Source organism: Microtus ochrogaster, chromosome 21, assembly GCF_000317375.1.
Source record: "Microtus ochrogaster isolate Prairie Vole_2 chromosome 21, MicOch1.0, whole genome shotgun sequence".
Classification (NCBI taxonomy): Eukaryota; Metazoa; Chordata; class Mammalia; order Rodentia; family Cricetidae; genus Microtus; species Microtus ochrogaster.
In genome coordinates, this window is record NC_022022.1 from 8,818,018 (window position 1) to 8,841,237 (window position 23,220).

General features: G+C 46.4%; 1 protein-coding gene across 1 annotated transcript in view; it reads right to left on the reverse strand.

The window, feature by feature from the left end:
* Ptgfrn (prostaglandin F2 receptor inhibitor) overlaps positions 1–23,220 on the reverse strand; it is a 70,491-nt gene that overhangs the window by 38,139 nt on the left and 9,132 nt on the right. The window contains exon 2 of the mRNA XM_005357104.3: positions 2,540–2,908. Coding sequence (XP_005357161.1) covers positions 2,540–2,908 — 369 coding nt within the window. The remainder of the gene's footprint in view (positions 1–2,539; positions 2,909–23,220) is intronic.

A 23,220-nucleotide genomic window follows, 5' to 3' on the forward strand; every position in this document is an offset into this window, starting at 1 on the left:
CATGGAGCTGCAGGACAGGGCTGTGCATGGAGCTGCAGGACAGGGCTGTGCATGGAGCTGCAGGACAGGGCTGTGCATGGAGCTGCAGGACAGGGTGAGTGGCAGGACAGGGTGGAGCCTGGAGCGGCAGGACAGCGCGGTGCATGGAGCTGTAGGACAGGGCGGTCCATGGAGCTGCAGGACAGGGCTGTGCATGGAGCGGCAGGGCAGGGCGGTCCATGGAGCTGCAGGACAGGGCTGTGCATGGAGCTGCAAGACAGGGTGGAGCCTGAAGTGGCAGGACAGGGAAGTGGCAGGACAGGGCAGTCCCTGGCACCAGGATGAAACAGACTGACAAGATGCCCAAACAATCCTTTGCTTGGGACATGGGGCTGGAGGAGGGAGTCTGCAATCAAGAGACAAGTGAGCTGCCAAGACTCAAGATCTCCAGGGAGAGGTGACGGCAGGAGTTGCCTGTGGTGCATGTCCTGGGCAGGGTAGATCCACAGGACAGGAAGGGGCCACAAAATACTGAAGGCTCTACTGCTAATTCTTAGCACCAACGGGAAGAAGCCACCACTGCTCCAGTCTTGAAAAGAGGATGGGTTCAGGAGAAGTGACAGTGACGGGGCTGGTGATCTGGTAAGGGGGAGGGGGGGACACCTGTCTACCAAGGGCTGGGAAAATCTTCCAAGCTCACCAGGAACATCACAATTCCTCGTCTTCTTGGTACACACTCAGAAAGGGATTACTCCAGGTACCAGAACGTTACTGCTTTAGAAGAACACTCACATAGGCACATCTCTTCTACAAAACTAAGATCGTGGCCTCCATTACACACCAGTCTATGAGTGTAGCTAACATGGCGTCTTTCTCAAGGCCAGTTCCTCACTGAGCAACCTCAAGGTCCATGAGGCTGAAGGCCAGATAGATGCTGGACCACATCTAGCTCCTGCCAGAGACTGCACCTGGGCAGCCAGCCAGCCTCTCTCACACTATCCTCCTGCTCTCCTGAGCCAAGAAAAGCCTCCCCTTGCCTCCCTCACCTCGAAGACTAGTGAAGAAACAGGCAGATACAGGTTCTCTCACCCTCTGCTTCTTACCATAAATCAGAGTGTATCTGAGCTGAGGGAGGGTACTACTTAACTCAGGGCAAAAAGGTCTTATGGGAAATCTTAAAAGAAAAAAAAAGTCAGGATTTTTCATTCCTCAATTCTAGAAGTCAAATCCGAGGCCTTGCCTATCTAGGCAATTACTCTGCCACTGAACTTCTGAGTTTCCTATGCCCCAACCCCCAGATGGAGTCTTGCTATGTAGCTCAAGCTGACTTTGACCCACAATATCGTTCTGCCTGGCTGGCCTCAAACTTTCAATCCTCTTGCCTCGGCTTCCCAAGCACTAGGTTTATAGGTGGGTGCTAACATACCCACTGACATTCTTTACCTTTTATGGGAAGATGGAAGAGGTAGACTGGATGGCCTCATGCTTTGGCCCCTACTTGACAGACATGGCTGACATTTCATCCCCTCGTGGTTTGGTAAAGGACAGCAGTAGCTGAGCCAGAGACACAGCAGTCTTTACCAACCACGACAAAGGGTGGGGGCCTAGATTCGCCCACTCCTTTCTGTTATCATTTCCTAACTTTCCAGGTAATTATATACACACCTGCCCTCATACAACTATTTTCAGAAACAAGGCAGGGCACAAATAAATGTACAATTAATAACAATAAGAATGTTTTCCGTTTTGTTAGCCTCAAATTGAAATAGCTTCCTCTTGCTCATTCACTAATGAGCTTTGTCATTTTAAGCAAGTAATTAACCTATGTATTTCCATTTCACGTGTGAATTATGAAAATAGCCTGTCCTACCTTCTTCATTTGGATTCAGATAATTGAAGGCGTGTGCAAACCCAACAGCACTTAGAAGGTGAGGAAAACCCAAACTCAAAACATTCCAGATGCCTATGATGTCAACTTTGCACAGTTCGGTTCATGAAATGGGAGTAACCATGTGGTTTGATCATCTATATATAGCAAGTACAAAACACTGATGCAAACAGGTATTCACTCATGAAGGTCCCAGAGAAAAAGACATGAACTTTGACGTTTCAATTTCTCCCATAAAGCTGAACCTCACGGTCATGCCTTCCAGCTTGTCTGTAAGCCGAAGACTAGCAACGACACAGTTGGAGAGGCCTGGCACAGGCTAGCCTTCCTGTCCCCACACCTTTTAAGGCTCTGTTAGACACAGGAAGCTGAGGCACGGATTGAGCCAGGAGCCATTTGGCTGACAAGTGGCAGACCCAGGAGCCGACTGCACATGCAAGCTGGCTTCAGAGTTGGGCTCTCACAGGTGACCACACCACAGTGCCTACAATTCACTGGCCATAGGATGTGTCAGAATTACACTGGCAAAGGAGAAGGGGCTCTCAGGGGTCACTTGGTCCACCCTCTGCCTATCATCAGGTAAGACACCATCACTGCGATGGAGAGGGGAACCGAATGTCTTTGCAGCAGCAGAACAGCAGAGGAAGGTCCGGCACCGTGTGAGAGCTGTACCTTTAACCTGCACTGTATCCTCATAGTTGCCTTGGACGGTGGCATCTGTGCTCGGGGTTGAGCACTTGTAGTGGCCTTGGTCTGAGGGCTGGACATTCTTTATGTGCAGTTCCACGGCATCGTTGGCGGTTCTCCTCAACAGGATGTCGCCCCGCTGCAACCGCTCCTGGTACAGCTGAGCTGGGAAGCCCACTTCCCAGGTGCTGGCGAGCTCCACGAAGCTGCTCCCCGAAGATGAGAAGCTCCAGTCAAAATTCTGCTCGCTGGGGCCATCATAGTCGCTAACGTTGCAGGGGATCACCAGCTCGGTGCCCACCACCCGAACCAGGCTGCCCGCAGGGACTCTCACCACACGCCCGCGGCAGACGGCTGTAACGAGAGGGAATGAAAGGTGGACCATTACTCACGGAGGACCTTCTTGGTATAAAAGTGACATCCGCAGGATGCTCCGGCTCAGGGGCCCAAGGGCAGAATGTGGCATCTCTAAGAAAATAGACCCCCACAGAAGAGGATTAAGCCATTCCTGAAATTATGGGTTGGAAGTAGCACCCTGAAATGAATGCCTTCCACACAACCAGTTTCCCAGGGCTGGCAGGCAGACTAAATGAGAAGTGGGCTAACTACGGCCTTGGATAGCTCTGTCTTCCACCGTTAGCATTTCCTACGCCACTGTCCTGCAGTGAGAGCAAAGGCTCGGTGCGAAAAAACACAGAGCAACACATATTTATGTTTCTGCCCATCACACACCAGCCTTCACCCCAGAGACCGTCCTCAAGACCTGATTTATAATGACGGATGCCAATTCTCAAATCCTCGAGCAGCCTGCTGATAAAATGATTTAACTCCTGTTATCTGACATTGGTTATAAATTATTTTTAAAATATGACAATTCCGCCAAGTATTAATTTTCTATTTTCTGGCTCATTTCCTTCTCTCTACTCTTCACCCTGATCTAAATTCAGAAGGCTGATGGGGAAGCTCAGAGGGAGGGAGACTGCCTGGTGCTGTCAGAAATACAGCAGCTTGTGGTGGGAAAGGAACACAGTGGACAGAGCCGATGGCTGGCTGACATTACCTGCCAGGGGAGCCTGTGGTCCACAGACCTCTGGGACAGGACCCTCAGCGACAGGCACCTGCTTGTCCCTTTAGAAGGTCTCACTGCAATGAACTTCCCTTCAGCATGATTTTGTAGAGTTTATGACCTGGATTCTGAATTTCCATTTAGACCAAACAACTAACTGTACCAATCTTGATATTCTACAAACAGGTGCAACAATGAAACCAGGAGACCAGAATCAAATCTCTCTTAGCTTCCTTGGTTGCAAAATAAGATGGTTATCAATGAGTTAATAAAGCAAAACGTTCAGCTGAAGAGTTCTCTCTGTAACATCCGTTCAATATGATGGGGCTTTCTATTGTCGCTATTGGATTCCTATCATCTGTTATGAGTTGATCTGTGGGCCTCACGCAAAATCCATATGCTGAATTCTGAAATCCAGTATGTCAGAACACAGCCTTAATTGAGAATAGGGTCACAGGAGATGTCACCAGGCAAGCTGTGATGTGGTCATATGGCATAGGGCAAGCCTCTGAGCCAATGTGACGGGCGTCCTTAAAAGGGAGCTAATTTGGCCACACAGGGAGAATCCTGCACACAGTGATGAAGGGAGAGAGCAAGGTGATGCATCCAGACTAAGAACACCACAGACTGGCAGCCAGCCAGCACAGGCTGGGAGAGGCAGGCCCAACCTCCCTCCCAGGCCTCAGAGAGCAGACTCTGGCCACCTTGCTTTGACCTCTAGCTTGTAAGGAAAAGGGTCTGTTGTTTAAGTCACCTGGTCTGCAGCATTGTTCCCAGGAACCCAGCACACCAGGGCTGCTTGTTTATTGCTGGTGTGATTCATGTTCTCAAACTCTGGCCGCCTATTAGTGGATTCCAAAATGAATTTATAGTGGTTGTGTGCGCTTTTAGAAAGAGCATTTTAAATAAACAGAAGCGATTAAAGCGCAATGCACTTGGGTAAGGGATAAATATTGCTATATACTGCACATTGTTAGGTAAACATAGGTATACGTAAAGCAGATGATGATGAAAACCTAGCATAAATTTGGGTCAGGGTCGGGGGGGGGGGACAGTTGAGGGCCATTTTGTAAAACCTCACTCTTGTTTTCTCTAACCTCAAAAGCATTATCAATTATCACGTCCTTTGGGAAAGGAAAAAAGAAGCAACTGTGTAAGAGAAATATTGACAGACAGTCTGAGACACTGTTCACATAAGGGGACTTTTGTAGTTTAATGTAATTTGCCGTCATGCTCCCCCCACCACGCTCCCCATCATGATGATAATGGAATGAACCTCTCAAACTGTAAGCCAGACACCCCAATTAAATGTTTTCTTTATAAGAGTTGATGTTGTCATGATGTCTCTTCACAGCAATGACAACCCTAAGACAGGGACCAACTGTCTTCCTGTTCGAGCTGAGCTAGGGGCAGGCCCAAAAGAACTTCCAAATAAGAGAAGCTGCTGAACCCCAAATTATATCACTGCCCTTAAAAATCAAATAAAGTCGGGCTGGGGGACTCAGTACTAGAATTCCTTTGCATGAGGGAGGGGCTGGGCTCCACTCCTAGCACTGACAATAAAGCTAGATAAATAAGTAAATAAATAAGTAAAATTAAATGAAGTATCATATGCTTATAACACAGTCCAGAAGTTAAGAATCACTTGAATTTAGGAGTTGGCAGCTCCTTGACATTGCAAGACCCTGGCTCAAAAAGAGTGCCTGAAGGATATGGTGGCATTTCCTGAGAGGTAACCATAGTACCGAGGAAGACGACTCAGTCAATGAAACACTCGCCATGCAAGCATGGGGAACTGAGTTCAGACTTCCAGTGCCCACATGAAAAGCTTGCACAACTGTAACCTAGTGTGTTGGGGGGTGAGGTCGGGATAGATACGAGTGAATCCCTGGGGCTTGCTGGTCAGCTTCCGTCTAGCTATGTGGTGGGAGACCTTAACCCCCGCCCCCCAAATGTGGAAGGCCATTGAGGAGGACATTCAATACATACCTATGGCCTACACATTCACATGGACACATATGCACGCACACCTGAATACATGGAAGCTCCCACCCAAAAATATGTACTCATACATACACTGCATACACATACACACTGCACATGTAGAACAAGAAAAAACAATGGGACCATTATTGCCACCCTGCTCCAGCCCTCACCCCTGGGTCATGGGAAGGTGCAGATGAACCAGTACAAGGAACTCACAATAGCACCCGGCATGCAGTGAGGATCTGGGATAACGTGTGAGGTGGGTTACCTCATATTAGGCACCTTGCAAGGCTCAGAAAAGATTTTCCAAATGGGTAAATATTTCCTATTTCTACCCCTTGGCAAAAAGTTGGCTCCCAGGGCCTTAAGGCCTGAGCCTACCTCTTCAGGCCATGTACCTGCTGGTTCTTTAACCAACCTTTCCCCATCCCCTAATATGATATCTCCTGTTTTTATTCACCACAAAACTTAACAGTGGTCACTAATGTATCTTGTATGCACTCATCTGTTCTTATTTTTCATCTCTCTCTACTCCCACGAGGAGCACTGTGTGTCTAAGCAGAGCCTGGTGCACAAGCTATCCAGTCAGTATCTCCTGCATGGAAGACACACATGATTCTTCCTGACCTGGCCCGAGCGACCACTCTAGCTCCCCGCTCCCCAACATCCTTCCCCACTAATGCTTATACTTCAACAAAGCCAAACTACCTTCCTCTCTGGAAATACCACCATGCCCTGTGGTACCCAGGCTCTCAACTTCACTGTCTCCTCCAGGCAGCATGCCTTCCCAGCAATCCTCTTGCCCAGAGGAGGCTTCAGTACTGCCTTCTCCTCAGGGAGGCATGCCCCTCTTCCGGGACCACTCACACACTCCTTTCTCAAATTCTATTGCAACCTGGGCAAGGACCTGGAGGGAAACTTTGTCACAATGCCACTGGAGAAGGAAACAGTAGCAGCAGATGCCTGAAAGCAAATTTTAATCTGAAAACCTATAAACCCGAGCAATGTCATGCATGCAAGAACCAGGGTGCCCTCTCATCCGAGCATACGGAAGATTCAAGATTTTGGTAGCAGAATTTCAATTCGCCAGCAGCAATCTGGTATTTAGTACAGATTTCCCTTAATATTGTTAAATAGCGGCAACGATACTTAAAAATAAATATAACTTGTAAAAGGGAGAGCATATGGCTTTTCTCAAATCAAGAAGAATATCTGCAGAGCCACATTTGCCAATTTTTGTCACAACCTTTGCTAACAGCTGATAACTGAGGGAAAGAGGAAAAGACAAGTTTCTTCCGAGTTCCCAAGTGCTAGCAGTGTTTCAAATTAACATTTCTGATCCTAAACAATGTTACCATAACTCCACGTAAAAATGTCTTTATTACTGGGCAGTGCTGGTAGCACATGCTTTCAATCCTAGCACCCGGGAGGCAGAGGCAGGGGGATCTCTGAGGTCGAGGCCAGCCTGACCACCTAGCTCCATCTCTGAACGGCATGGAAAGGTGGAAGGAGAAAATCCATTCTACAGGTTGTCCTCTGACCCCCACCTGCATGCTAAGGCACACCTGCCCACACACAAGCAGGAGGATACACAGTAATGAACAATGATTTAAAGGAAAAGAATTAAAAAAAAAAAAAAAAAACAAGAATGAAGGCTTCATTTGTTTCCCAGGGTCAGTCAAAGAAACATTTATATGAAAGCCATTTAAAGTTTGGTTTGTTTTATACTCCAGACTGGCCTCAAACACACTGTCCTCAGTCTCTTGAATTCTGGGAGTAGACAACTGTGTTGCCATGCCCACTGGAAACCATTTTTCTTCTAACTTTAAAAGAACTATGCATGCCTTTAATCCCAGCACCCGGGAGGCAGAGGCAGGCGGATCTCTGCGACTTTGAGGCCAGCTAGTCTACAAGAGCTAGTTCCAGGACAGGCTCCAAAGCTATAGAGAAACCCTGTCTCAAAAAAACAAAACAAAAAAGGACTACTGGGGGGCTGGAGAGACGGCTCAGAGGTTAAGAGCACTGCCTGCTCTTCCAAAGGTCCTGAGTTCAATTCCCAGCAACCACATGGTGGCTCACAACCATCTGTAATGAGATCTGGTGCCCTCTTCTGGCCTGCAGGCATACATGCAGACAGAATATTGACAATACTGTACACATAATAAATAAATAAATAAATAGGCATAATCTCATGAATAAATTTTTTAAAAAAGTACTACTGGGGATTATCTGGTAGAGTGCTTGTTTAACAAGCTCAAAGTCAGGGGTTCAATCCCCAGCACTGAATAAACTGAGCCTGGAGGCAGAGGATCAGAAGTTCAAGGCCATTTTCAGCTGCACAGCCAATTAGCTTAGACTACAGAAGAAACTGTCCCAAAGAAATAAAGGGCTATAGAGAATATTGTGCATTATAAAAATCTAATAAAAATCTGTTAAAATTCAGTTAAAAAAAACACCCAAACAGAATGGCAATAAAACAAACAAACAAACACTATAGGACAATTGTATCGTCATATTCCAGAAAACACAAACTTTATAGTTATCTGATCTTCTGGGCCACATATCATAGTCTCAGAACATTTTAAATCCTCCAGACATAAGGGCATTTTATTCGAGGGGTGAAGAGGCTTCTACACCAAATAAGTTCCAGTCTTCATGCCCAAAGAGCTGGCACTTGCTGTGACAGACAACCTGACAGACAGCTTAGACCCTCTGACGTAAGCGGTACAACCCTCCAGCCTCTGTAGACATCGTCCTTGGATTCTCTGTGGAACAGGGTCCAAGAAGGGAATTCTGAGTGCTTGTGAGAAAACTCCAAGGAAACAAGACATGAGTCTTGGTACCTCAGTTTCTCTAAAACATGGGCATGTTCTTGGAATGTATTTTCATGTTGCCTCCTAGGTGTAGCACATAGAAGTGAGTTTACTTCAGGTTACTTGTTATTGCTTGCTATTAATAATATGACATTCTTTTGTCACGTGTGGCTTGTCCTTGTGATTGCACGCTTTATTCATGTGATTCTTTTTGACCCTAAGAATATAAATTGTCTGATGCGCTGAATAAGTTAACTACTGCATGAGCCGTTGGTCTGCCTCATTTTCAGGCGCCATTCTCCTAGGTCCCACTGCAATTGGAGTAAACAGTTTCGTCCAAAGTTCTTTCTTAAATATATAGGAAAAACTCATTTAATACAACCACTGTTAACTTCACCTGTCATTATTCCAACTTGTAAGCCCTTGTCCCCCTCCCCCAAATATAAAATTCATGTTTCTTTTTGTACCCTGACTTCAAAGAACATCAGTATTAAATACGACATTCAACTATGAAAATCATTTAGCTTAAATTTCAAATAATTATCTCCTTCCTTTTTACTTCCCATGCTGCCTTGTAAAGTTTAGCTTTTTTTTTTAATCTTTTTTCAAAGTTCTCTTTGCACTTGTGTATTTCATTGTGAGCCGCCTCGAATATTTGGGGGAGGGGTAAGTAGGCATAAATCTGAAAAGTGAGTAGCTCAGATCTTCCCTTGTAGGGTGCTGTTTCTGGTATAGACGGTAGTCGGTTTCAAACTGGAACAGCCTAGATCAATGCCTCCTGAGTGGATGAATCACCATCACTGAATGACGCCCCATGCTTCTGCTCTTTAGAAATAATGCCAATTCTCAAGAGGTTGACGCCATAAAATGTATGTCTAAACGCAGAGCATCGAACACCTCACGGGGCCAAGAAATAACTCGCAAGTTCAGGAACACACAGAGCGCTAATGTGAAGAGCCGAGATTCTACTTGGGGTGAGGCAGTCAAGAAGTGGCCCTGGCATCACCCAGGGCTTCTCCTCTCACACAATGGGTGTTTTAGAAGACAGAGCCTATCTGAGAGCAAGGTACGTGGCTGAGAGGCTAAGCACAAAAAGAAACCAATGGGTTAAACTTCAGTGTGAGCCCAGCACATACAGGGCTGAATTAGCAAGATTCCCAAGAGTTTGAGGCCAAGCATAGCGAATTCTAGGTCAGTCTGGGCAACAGAGGAAAACCCTGCTTCAAGCAACAAGTTGCTTACCAAGCATGTTGAGCAGTGGTTTTTTTTTTTTTTTTTTTTTAACCAACTAACAGGGTGAGGGCCACAACTGCAATTCTGAATCCACAAAGCAAGGTAGGCGAATCTTTGGACTTTTAGCTATAAGCCTGGAAGGGCCGTGCTCTTGGATCGAAAGAAAAGCGGAAAACGGCAACCAGAGCCAGCAAGACTGAAATCTAGACCAACGGCTTTCGCGCTGCTCACTGGAGCAAGGGAAGCTCCTTGCTCTGCTGGTACACCAGGGGAAAGTGTATCTTCTTGAGCACATGAGCTCCACTGGGGACTGAATGGCTTCTCCATGGTCAACTGCTGTTTATGGGACAGTCACAACACTAGAGTTAGGGCTGGAGATACAGCTCCATGGGAGATGATGGCCTGCCTGGTAAGTGAACGGCCCCTGAGATCAACCCCCACTGCCACAAAGATTAAATTAAAATGAGCTGGAGAGATGGCTTGGCAGGTAAGGACATTACTGATCCTGGAACAGAGTGCAGTTCCCAGCATCCACTTTGGGAAGCTCATAATCACCTGTAAGACCGGCTCTGGGAGATCTGACCCCTCTTGGAGCCTCTGAGGGCACTTGCACATACCTGTGCATACCCACACAAACAGACATACACATGCATGAATAGAGACAGGAATAAAGGAAAGTTTAAAAAATGAGATGACAGAACCAAATGGCTAAAAATAAAAGAAAAAAAGCACACACTAGAGACAGAGCCAAAGGGATGGAGACACTGATGCAGACACAGATAATAACCAGGACTTATTAAAGAAGCAACAAGGGAGCTGGAGAGATGGCTCAGTGGTTAAGAGCACTGACTGCTCTTCCAGAGGACCCAGGTTCAATTCCCAGCACCCATGTGGCAGCTCAAAACTGTCTGAAGATCCAGTTGCAGGGGATCTGACACCTTCACACCAATGCATATAAAATAAAGTTAAATAGAACATAAAAAATATTTAACAAAAAAAAAAAAGAAGCAACAAGCAGGGTCTTACCTACTAAACTAGGATCTATTAAAAGGGAAATTTAAATTCAAGAAGTAAAAAATACAGTAACTAATAAAAGAATCCACTAAGTGGTCTGATAGCAGTTTAGAGGTAGCATAAAAGCAATCAATATAAAAAAAATTCACCTGAACTCCAGGGTGTAAAAAAGATTAAAAAAATATAGAAAGGCTGGTGGTGGTGGTGGCACACACCTTTAATCCCAACACTCAGAGGCCAGCCTGGTCTACAAAGGGACAGAACAACACAGAAATGCTGTCTCAAAAGAAGAAAGAAAGGAAGATAAGAAAAAAAGAAAGAAAAAGGAAGCAAAACAAAACAAAAAGAAGGATGTGAAATACATGGGCACAGTAAAAAAGGTTACAAATGTGTGTAATAGAATCCCAAAAAGTGTGAGAGAGAATAAATAAGAGATAGTGGCTAAGATTTTTCTTATTTAACTGAACAACACTCTGCTGCAAAAGCAAGCTACATTCTATATCACAAGTGGGAGAGTGCTGAGAGGCAGAAAAGGGAGCCACGGCACAACTGATACCCGACACTCACCGGAAACGATGCTCAGATAACCATGGAATGGCAGCCCTAAAAAGTAACTGCCAACCTAGAGTCCCACAGGCAGTAAAAAGGTGTGTGCAGGGGGGATACTTTTAAGTGGAAGCAAAATAAATATGCTTTCAACCAATTCACAAGAAGGAAAAAGATAATCAATTGGCATCCAAAAGAAACACTAAATGGAATTCTTCAGCCAGAAACAGCTGGTTCATCTCGAAACCATGAAAACACAAGGAGCAATGAGAGACAGAGATTCTGCAGGTGCCACTACAGAAGCCGACCAAATAGTGTCAGTGACCTCTTTTGGATTTTAATCTATATACTTAATAAAAAATATATGAGCTCCACAGCATACAAAGTAGTAGGAGGAGGTGGAGTGAAGTGGAAGGACCTGCTCACAGCTCAGGAGCAAGACCGTGCCACAGATCCTGATGCCCTGAGTCAGATCCGGAGACTGGCCTCAGTAGGTTATCTCGGACCTAATAGGCTCACACATACACCACACAAAATAAGTGAAAATGTAGTAATTTTTTTTAAAGCTCACTAATAGACACAGAGGAGTCAACAATGGACAGAGATTATTGTTTTTAATTTTAATTAAATAAAGGGTACATTAATTAACCGTTTTCTACATATTCAAGCACAATTTAAAAAAACTTAGCCAATATCAACTTTTCTGCATTAATTCAGCCAGAGGTAAATGTGGCTGAAACGGTTGCTGGTTAAATGTGTAATAATCTATGTCTTAATTTCTAGGGTCACCACAAAGATAAATAGCTGGGCCTGGGGTGGTGGTGCAAGTCTCAGAAATCACAGCACTTGTGAAGACAGAAAGATTAGAAGCCAACCTGGGCTATATGAGATCCTATCTCTGACAACAACAAAAAAAAAGGGGGGTGGGGGTGGGTGATAGGCTAGAAAAATATCCAAACTTCCACCTAAAATCCCGGGAGCATCAATCGGGCATTTACTTTGCAATACTATACTGTCTGTTTAAGAACACACCGCGTGTCTCTGATATGCCATGCTCTAAGCTGGATACTGTTCAGGGGGCTCCCAGCCCAGAACACCCCAGGAGACAGTTGTTCCCAGCCTGCCACAGACTAGGAGGAAGCTGGATGACCAGAGGAGCACCAGCCAGGACAACTGAGTGAGGAATGCAGAACTTGCCCCCCCACCCCCACCCCAGCTGCTAAGATGCTGAGCTATCATGGGACCCCAAGCTAGGATGGTTCTGCCTGCTCTGAGGGAAGGAGAGAAACAGCTAGAAATCCCTTCTGAAATATTTCACATTCCCCAGTGGCAATAGGAAGCGGGTAGGCAACAAAACAACAGAAAAATGCGTCATGAAGAGAAGAGGAGAGTTCCAATAAGTAGGTAGGTCAGAAGTGAAAAGGAGTCTTGCTACAAGGGGGTTGGCAGGACGGCTCATGGGTTACCGCTCTTAGAGGACTGAAGTTTGGCTCCCAATGCCCACAATGGGCGGCTCACAAACACCTGTAACTCTAGTTCCAGGGCATCCGACTCCCTCTTCTGGGCTCCCGGGGCACTCACACAAACGTCTGCATATACATACACATCAATAAATATTTTAAAAATCTTAAAAAAATAATTTCAAGTTTCTTTACATCCCCCCCCCCACACACATATGTTCATTCTCAGTTTTGGAAGTGATGCCAACCCTAACACACACAGAAAAGGTAATGCAAGCTTTATCTCGGAAGGGTGCCTGGAAGCCCCAGGCTGACATCTCAGCAGCAGCCAGTTAACAGACTACCATTTCCCTCCCTTTCGAATACTCAACAAAGTAATTAGATGCCTTCAGGTTTCTGTATCTGGAACAGCTAGGAGAGGCAGGAAATGCCAGGCGAGGCTTTCAAGGTAAACAACTACATAAGCAATGTGTGTGGCGGCGGGAAGTTCTATGGCAACCTAAGAGAGATGAGACAATAAAGACCACGCTTTATTTATCGATCCCTTCCCACCTCCCCCTGATAGCCACGGGAAATAATTTTATTTCTCAGGTTATCATCAACATTATTCTAAATCAAGACCTGCAGAGTGTGGCCCAGCTACAAAGCCTTCTTGCAATCTGCTCCTATTATTGCTCAAATTTTTATCATCTGGCTTTCAGATTGGAGCCATTTGTAAGATGCGTATCAGCGGCCACGATGACAGCGGCGCAGGCGAGGCTGAGCCCTGAAATAAGGAGCTCATGGCGCTTCGGTTGCCAAAGACACTGAAACTGCTCCTCCGCAGTCACCCTCGCAGGAGCCCAGGCGCCCATGGAGTCCTCCAAGGACGGCCCAGCGCTTGGGTGAACTAGACATGGACACACAGAAGCACACACTTACAAACCTTTCGGTGAATGCCTCTGCTGGAGTTCCTGCCTCAACAAATGAAAATCCTTTGTCTCCCTCCGGCCTCCCTCCAGGAGACCTGGCATGGAGGAGCATGCCAGTGTTCATCGAGACAGTCCCTAAGTGACGGGAATGCTGTAATGTACACATTAAACAAGTCACGGCCGGCGGATACCGCGACATAAAGTCACACATGGCCAGGACTTCAAAAATGCCATCCCAAAGCAAATACGGTTCTAGAAAGGACCTTTAAAAAAAACAGAAATTTCAGCTAAGACCTCACTGCTGTGGTTTGAACACGCAATGTCTCCTCTATGCTCGCGTGTTTGAACACAAGGGTGGTTTTTTTTTTTTTTTTGGAAGGTTGTAGAATCTTTAAGTGGTGGAGCCTAGCTGGAAATATAGTTGGGCTCTACTTCCTGTCTGCTCTTTGTCTCTTGTTCCACCGAGCAGTGAGATGGTGAAGAACACAGGATGCACGCTCCTGCCAGTGAACCACCTGGCACCTCCATCACGAACCTCATCAGCTGAATCTGAGAGCCAAAGCCCCTCCTCTCTCTGAATTGGTTCTTGTTGGCGTTGGGTCACAACAACAAAAATGACCAATGTTCTCACTAAGATACACTAGACACGTATCCATTATTAATCCAATAAACAACCACAGTGCAAGATACCGCTGTGCTAGGCCACGGGCACATGAGGTGTTCCCGGAGTCTTAGGGGTATGCGATATAATAAAGGGGAGTGCTCACAGGTGCAGTGTGCGTTGAAACAAAAACAAAACAAGACCAAGAGCGTTCCCGCCCACAATGATTGGTGAAGGAGACTTCGAGCCGAGTCATTATTCCCACTGGACCTTCAAGGAATGGGAAGGCTGAACAGAGACATGGAATAACATACGGTTATATTATATATTATGTTATGCATAACATAATAAGATAAGATAAGGGTAGCGGCCTGAACAAAGGGCTCTGTGTAGTGTGTGTGCCCGGAGCAGATGTGGTAGTGGTGGATTGCGCCCGGTCCTTCCCTCTATAGGAAACAAGGAAGTAAAAGGAGGGTCAAAGCCAGGGGGGTGATCAAACAGAGGCAGCAGCTCTTGGCTGGGCTCAAAGACTGTGCTGAGAAGTCAAGGGGAAGCTAATAGCCAATAAAAACCATTTCCCAAAGGAAACACTAGAAAGCCAGTGAGGGTCCGACAGGCTGAAATGTCCCGCAGGCGGCTGGAAGGGCGGTATAACTAACAAGTCACAGGGACGAACACAGGTGGTCGGGGAGTGAAACCCTACTCTCTCGACCTTGTTCCCAGGTCTACAGTCCTCTTTTGGTCCTTTATGTCTAGAAATCTCTGAGCCTTCAGACTACATTTCCTGGGTCACAGAAGGAAAAGAAGTGGCTGTCAGGAGACTTTCTGTAGCCACCTGAACTAGAACTAATGGGTTCTTTACAGGCAATGCTTCCACTGCCCGGGTAACCATTACCTTCTGCATCACAGACAGCACTGTAAGGAAGACTCAGGGATGGAGAGCAAATTCTCAGGCCACATCTCCGGGACTGGACCATGAGCGAAATGAACTCAGCCTGACAGTGCTTCCAGCTCTGAGGGTCGTGGAGAGGCTGTGGCAGGCCAAAGCCATGTAAGTCTTTAACGCTACGTTATGAAACGGTGGGGTTTGGACTGTGTCAACTTGACTAAGGCCAAACTACATTTTCCAGAATCCTCTTCTCTCTGTTAACTCCAGGTTAGAGCTAGACAAGGCAGAGCTTCATGTGAGTTTTGGGTGGTAGGAGCCTTCTGCTCTGGTGGTCCTCACAGTGACCAGCTCCTGACCTTCCAACTCCCCTTTCAGACTCTAGCTCTTTCCATAGTTGCGTGAGCTCTAGCTCTTATCCCATAATATTCACAGTGGCTCCACTTCCCTGCTGGAACTTAACCAAGAGTTGAGTAGATATCCACCCCCTTAAGGACGCAGAATCACCTGACAAGGCACTGCTTCCTACAGTTTGCAAACTGTGCCCACATGATTTCATAATCCCCCTGGAGAGAACTAAATAAGGCAACTGAGGTTCCAGAAAGTCATGACCAAATGATAACTTTTACAAGAGAGAGAGAGAGAGAGAGAGAGAGAGAGAGAGAGAGAGAGAGAGAGAGAGAGAGAGAGAACACCAAAAAACAGAAAACCACTTCGAGGCAATCTGTACCGTTGGCTAAACAGAATAACCCAATAAACACAAGATGATTTAAAATGATGCTCTGCCCATGGACCACAAACAGAAAAGGCTGAAGCACCATCTACCCACACAAGGATTAGTTCAGCACAATCTGCAGAATTAACAGCTGCCAGGGGCCTGGGCAAGCCTAGCATCCCTCACTACTCAGCCGTTCTCAATCCTCTCCACGTACAAACCGGCCAGCTTCACCTGCCAAGTTCTGTGTGAACACCTGGTCCTCCTCTGCGCTGTGTGTTTGAAGAGGACAGGAGAGCACTGAGCTTGAACTCACAAATGGGCACGAAAGACACCTGAGCTGAATCCGGGGCAAGGCTCCCCCATTCGCTATTGGTTAGCTTTTTGTCTTACTATATGTTTGGAGGTATTACTGTGCCCATTTTATTATTTTTTTGTTTTTGTTTTTATTGAGCTATATATTTTTTCTCTGCTTCCCTCCCTTTCTCCCCACTCCCTTTCTACTCTTGTCTATCCCCACACTCCCAATTTACTCAGGAGATCTTGTCTTTTTCTACTTCCAATGTACATATGATCCATGTATGTCTCTCTTAGGGTCCTTTTTGTTGTGAATTGTAGGCTGGTTTTTCTTTGCTTTATGTCTAAAATCCATTTATGAGTGATTACATATTATTTTATTACGTATTATCTTTTCGCCTTACTATTTCTAAAACCAGTCCCTCCTTCCCTGCAAGATCTAGAACCTGTTCTTAAGGTTCAGAGACTTTGCCAGGTACTGTGTGGGTGGTGTGGGGTCCATGCCAGCTTCCCTGATGCAGCTCCGTGAAGAGCTGCGTGTGGCTGCAAGGAAAGTGTCTGCGTTTGTCTGCATGGCTTTTAAAGAAAAGACTACATCAATGAGACAGGAATGGAAAGGCCTGCATTCACAACCCTTCACTGCACACCGACTGCATACAGACACATACAAATTGACAGGACCCTGATGGTCGATGAACGGAACAGGGGTACACAGCACACCATGGGCATAGGGATCCTGCAATAATCCCAGCACTCAGGAGGCAGAGGCAGGTGGAGCTCTGTGAGTTCGAGGCTAGCCTGGTCTACAGAGTGAGTTCCAGGACAGCCAAGGCTGTTATACAGAGAAACCCTGTCTTGAAAAACCAAAAGAAAGAAAGAAAGAAAGAAGGAAGAAAAAAAGCATGAAGTAATTAAAGGACAAAGGGAACTAAAGCATTCCAGGTGATGTGTGGATCTCTCCTCAATCATACGACATATTCCAGCTTTAGCCGTTTCCCAGTAAAGACCCTACATCTAGGCATGCCCAACTTTTGGACAGAGAATGATGACCTCAATAAAGTCCAAGCTCAGAAACCATGTGACCAAATTATGAATAAATAAATAAATTCAAAATAAAAATCTATTCTGTTTCAAGTTAGTTTCTGATTTTTGTGTTGGGCCACTTGCCTGGCTCTTCTTGGCTGCATGCAGCATACAGGTGCTCATAAGTCATCCATTACTTCAGCGGCAAGCTTCTCTTCCTCACTCCAGGTCAACATGCAGGAGCAGGTGGGAGAGGACACAACTGGAATCCCAGCCCTCGGGAGGTTGGGACAGAAGGATCATAAATTCACGGCCAGTCTGGGATATATAATGTTTTTCAGAACCAGCCTGGGCTACATAGGGACACTTGCTCAAAAAAAAAAAAAAAAAAAAAAAAAAAAAAAAACCAAAAAACCCACAAAACACACACACACACACACACATACACACACACAACACAACTAAGGAGCACTTATAAATCAGGGTATTTCTTTCCCCATATTCCTTCACCTGCTTGGAAATCCCACCTCTTCTGGGCCAGACAAAACCTACCGAATATCATCACTTAATGAGCTCAAATAAGTGCTCGTTGCTGAAGCCACAGTGCCCACCCAGGAAGAGTTCAGGAAGTGGCTGCAGAGGGCCAGTCTACCCATTAGCATCCCAGGCTTGAAGTAGACTGTCATCCTGCTGGAAGTGAGACCCGGAGAGACAGAAACACCACATCCAAGTCCAGCTTGATGATACAGATACTGTGGTCATGCCTATGTCCACACGTTCCGGGAATTTCAAAGGCGTTTCGGACCTTTGGTTCCTCATCCAGGTGGGTTAACAGGAGTACTTAATCTCGTTCATTTTAGAAACAGTCCCCCACTAAGACATCTCCAACCGAGCTCTTGGCTGAGCTCATCACAGAAAGTAAAGGGCACATGTCTGGAGCAAGTATGACACATGTCACTGAGATGGGCTACAAGCACCACCGCAAGTGACATCCTGCCAGTCTCAATGTTCTCCACACCAACTCCCCACCACGTCACAGTGCTCGCCTCTGAGATGGTAACAGCCAATACCACCGGGGTGCTTCAGAGCCTTAATGAAAGCGTTTCTGGAGACGTCACTAAAGCCTTCAGAAAGGCATGGACAGATGCAGAGTTGCCCCAGCAGTGACACAAACAGGCAAAGAAGCACACCTGAGTTGTGGAAAAGTCCTTTATGCTATGCAAAGATGTGTCGCCATGATTGGTTTATGGAAGAGCCGAATGGTCAATAGCTAGGCAGGAAGAGAAGAGGCAGGAATTCTGGACAGAGAGAAAAGGAGAGGAGATAAATCTAGGCAGGGCAGACAGACCAGAGGAGATGGAAAGGAAGGAGGACAGGTAAAAGCCATGAGCCACATGGCAGCACACAGAGTAATAGAAATGGGTTAAGTTATAAGAGCTGGTTAGAGACAAGCCTAAGCTAAGACCGAGCTTTCATAATTAATAAGAAGTCTCCAGGGCCATTTATTTTGTGAGCTGGTCGCCCAATGAAAAATCTCTCCACACTCCTACTTTCTGTAAAAGCACCTCTACCTGAAGTGGCAGAATGCGCCCCAACTTCCTTAAACTGTTTCTAAACTTTCAGCCTTTAACAATACCTGGACATTTCTCCAAATGCCACCTCTTCTCCCATGGATGTCAAACCTGTCAGTCAAGGAGTCAAGGGACTACGTATGTCCTTATGTGCCCCAGGTTCTAGAATAATGACTGGCACAGGGTAGATAATAAATCACGGGTTTGTATGAAGCAGACAGTGAGACGTGGCACAGGCTCCAGGCAGCAGCCTCACTGCCCTGCCCCGAGACGTGGCTCGGAGCTGGCGGATGGCTGCAACAGTGATGACAAGCAGCTGGTCTGTGGTGGGGACCAGCCCAGCCACAGGGTGCTGGAAATGAGCACGGGGAAGTCTTGTCTCTCCACTGTGGGCATCAGGATGAGGCTTGGGGGGGGAGGGGGTGTGAGGAGCAGACGCTGTTATCGAATGGGAGAGGCTACATCAACCCCACAAAGGGAGGAAGGGGTGGGGACAGCAAAGGGACAATACTGAGAATCTAAGAGTGGTGTGTCTTACACACAAGCTGCCAAGAAGAGAACAGTAACGATCCAGAAGGATAGAGACTTTCTCGCTGTGCACGCGTTCGTGAGTGGCGTGTTTGTGTGCACGACTGTGCATGCATAGTACTGAGGGAATCTTATCTGCTTGTTGGGCTTTTTTCCGTGAGTATATTCTATTTTTCCTCTTCTACGAGCTTTTGTTTTAGAAATGAAGTCACAAGCAATTCTTTCCTAAATTACAGCAAAAACAGATGACAGGCATACAGACAAAAAGACAGCAAGTAGCTGTGTCTGTGATCTCAGCTACTCAAGAGGCTGAGGCAGGAAGATCCCAGTTCAAGGTCTGCCTAGGCTACAGTGTGAGTTAGAAGCCTTTCTGGGTAACTTAAGGAAACCTTGTCTCAAAATCAGAAGGCAGGGAAGTGGTGGCTAAGGATACAGCTCACTGGTAGAGTGCTTTCTTAGCATGGGTAAAGCCCAAGGTTCAATTTCCAGTACAAAAACAAAGACAGACAGACAGACAGACAGAGCTCACAGACAGCCTCTGTTAAGAATCACAGGACAGATCTCTGTGAGTTCGGGGCAAGCCTGGTCTACAGAGTGAGTTCCAAGACAGCCACAGAGAAACCCTGTTGTCTGGGGAGTGGGGGGGACCACATGACCACAGTTTCACATATGGTGTGCGCCTGTGTGTCTGCTGTGTGTATACGTGTGTGTACTACATGAATATTAGATAATATATACATAAACCAGAGGTGCTTTCAAAGCACATAAGGAAATACAAAGACTCATGCCGCTACACACTTAGATGAACAGGAAGCCTGCCTGCCTCTGTGGCCCTCCAGGGACACCCAAAGAGAGGAACTTCCCCCAATTACTTCTGCACCAGGCACCACACTGCATTTTCTGGGACTCATACTGATGTTTTAGATGAACCTGTTTGTGGGATAAACAGTTATTAAAGTGGGACTCCGACAAATTAGCCACATGGCTACATAAACCTTGTTTCCGTAGAAAACCAACTAACGTCCCAACCTTCCTCTCCTCAGGTGATAGTCCTCTAAAGAAATGCCGTGTTTAACGACCTAAGGGGACCATCAGTAATCGTTTGGTGAGCTGTTTTCCTCGTAAGAAACAGCCAAAAATAGGCTTATGCCTGACTTATCACCTTCATTTAACAGGCATGCTCCCTAGAAGCCCCGGAAGACTTCACATGCCGTGTGCACGTGGCTCAGGATGCTCTGTGGGTGCTGGCGATGCTGCCAACACCTTTCAGGGTGACTTTGCACACAGTCATCCTCGCCACCCACTCCCCTTTTCAGAATTTAATATCCACAGCCCTGAGGTCTCTTACTTTCTCGGCTTAAGTCAGCTAATCCCTAAATGGGATGCCAAGCTGGACACATTCATCTCCTCCCCACGGTCATTTTTCTACCTCTGGCCCACCTGCTCTGCGACACTGTTCCGTAACAGCTCCCGGCCCCGGCTATGCCGCTTTAACTACGGGCACAGCCCTCGAATAACTGATTCACTCAGACCCTTGAAAGCACCTAGGATCCATCCCTGTTCAGTTACGACTGGCTCCATTTCTTCTTGGAACTGCATTTAATTCCTTTGTAATGTGTCATGGTGTCAGGAACATGGTAAATATTCCCCGGCACCACTGAAGGGAAAGCAGGAACGCCTTGGGTTGCATGAGACTAACAGTCAGGCACAAATCATTTGTTCCTTCTAGAGCCACAGCCGTGCCCACTGACTAATATGACAAAGTGTCCGCCTTGTACCCAGCCCTGGGTCAGGCATCATCATCTTAACTTGGATTTACTGTATGGATTTCTCAATCAAGGATGACAGACTGTAATGTCTTCTAATAAATAAAAAACATTTGGATGTGCCAGCTTTCAGAAAATGGAAAAATGAATAGCTGTGCCAAGTGTCTTTTTTTTTTTTTTTGGTAGCTCCTCATTGCATATAAGCTAAGAGGCAACACCCTGGATCAACACCAAGTTCAGAGTTGCCTCCGGTCATCCTGGGAGACAATGTATTTAGAAAACAGGGTCAATCCCAACACCTCTAGAGTAGGGCAAAGTAGCAAGTTATTAGCACACAGAATTCACCCCTAAAGGGGTCTCTCTTAGTCAATATCAGCACACTAGACAAGGGAGATAGCATTGTTGGACTTAGTTGTACCTCGAAGCAGCCAGGGAGGACTGGGCATCAGCCAAGATGCATCAAGTCAAGTCATAGGCCAGAGGCGCAGGATGCTATCAGTATGAAAGCTTTCTAGGATGCATTCCTCAGTGGGATGGCACCCAGCAATAATCTTGAACTTTCCCTTTTCAGACCAAATGAGAAGGAAAACCCCCAGAAACATCAAGGTACATTAAGCCAGTTAGGGCTCATATGGGGGAGGGGATGTCAGAATCTGAACTCTCCTACCCCTCCAGGATGGGCATCAAATGCAGAACTGTGTTGAGACACACCTAAATCCCTGCATCCTTTCTTGCTGTGCTGGACGTGGTGACACATGCTCGCGAGCCTTAAGAGGCTGAAGGAGGGACACCATGCATTTGAAGCCAGCATGGGCTTCCCAGGGAGGAGGGAAGCAGAGAGCAGGAAAGGAGAGAGGGGAGGGGGAGATAAACAAGGAGAGGGCACCAGCTGGGTAATTCTGCACAAGGCAAGCACATTCCTGTAGGGCAGAGCCATCAATCAGGCCCTGTAGGAGACCCACAGGATAAAGGTAGAAGAAAACACAAGTTACATTTGGATGGTTGGAACTTAATCACATAATCCCAACCTATATCCTCAATGAAAACTTACACCACCAACAAAAAAAGGTGGTAATATAATTAACAGCTAGCTACTTTCAAATGTTATACGGGTATTATCACTTCTGTGTTGTTGTCTGGAAGCCCAGGTAAACTAGGGATGAGGACCCCAGAACCCTAGAGAACCTAAAAGGAGATCCCATTTAATAGCACAGGAAATGGGATGCGATAAGGAGCAGTTGCAGCTACACAGACAGAACTGTGGACAATATCCAGAGCCCTTGATGGCACCACCCAGTGACCAGGCCAGGCAAGTGAGAAACAACACCCAGGCATGGCTGCAGTCTCGAGCAATGCTGGGGAAGATGGCAATGGGCCAGCAGTGCCAGGGGCAACCAAGAGGCCCATATGGCCAACAGCAGGAGTCAGAGTGCTCAACCAAGGCTGGGGATAGAAGGGGAGCCCTTCGGGACCAGCTACACTAATCCCTTTTACCGGGGCTAAGAGCTACTCAGCAATTTGTTCAAGGTCAAGAAACTAGTGAGGAGAAGGAACGGAGGCAGGATCTAAGCCTTGGGTCTTTAGAAGGTAATAAGACAATGGTTAGCACATGTTAACAACTTGTATCAATTTCCCACGTGCAGAGATCCAGTTGAAGGATGTGTTTGTTTTGGCACTGACGGTGTGACCCTAAGCATTTTATTTCACTGTGTCTCAGTTCCCTTACCTATCGGGTGGGGTTAGTAACAGGACCAATCTGGTGCGGTTAACAAATCAATACATGGAACGTGTAATGCCTGGTACATGCTGAACACTATAGAGAAGGAGACAAGAGATTTCCTAAAGAATTTTTATACTGGTTGCTCCCCAGTCCCAACTTATCACAGTCACCAGTTTTCACCACTGTCTCTACCACACCCGGAACTGAGACTTCTAAAAAGTTGTCTGGCTCTCGCCTACATGCCCGAGGGCCACCCTACTCTGATATTAGAGCTAAGCTGACCAAAACAGCAGAAAGTTGATAACTTTCTGTTGATAACTGGCTGCTCCATCTATCGTCCCACAGACTTCTATGATGGAGAGTCTAGATTCTGAACCACAGACTTCTATGATGGAAAGTCTATATTCTGGACCAGACTTCTATGATGCAGAGTCCAGATTCTGCACCACAGACTTCTGTGATGGAGACTCTAGATTCTGGATCATAGACTTCTGTGATGGAGAGTCTAGATTCTGCACCACAGACTTCTG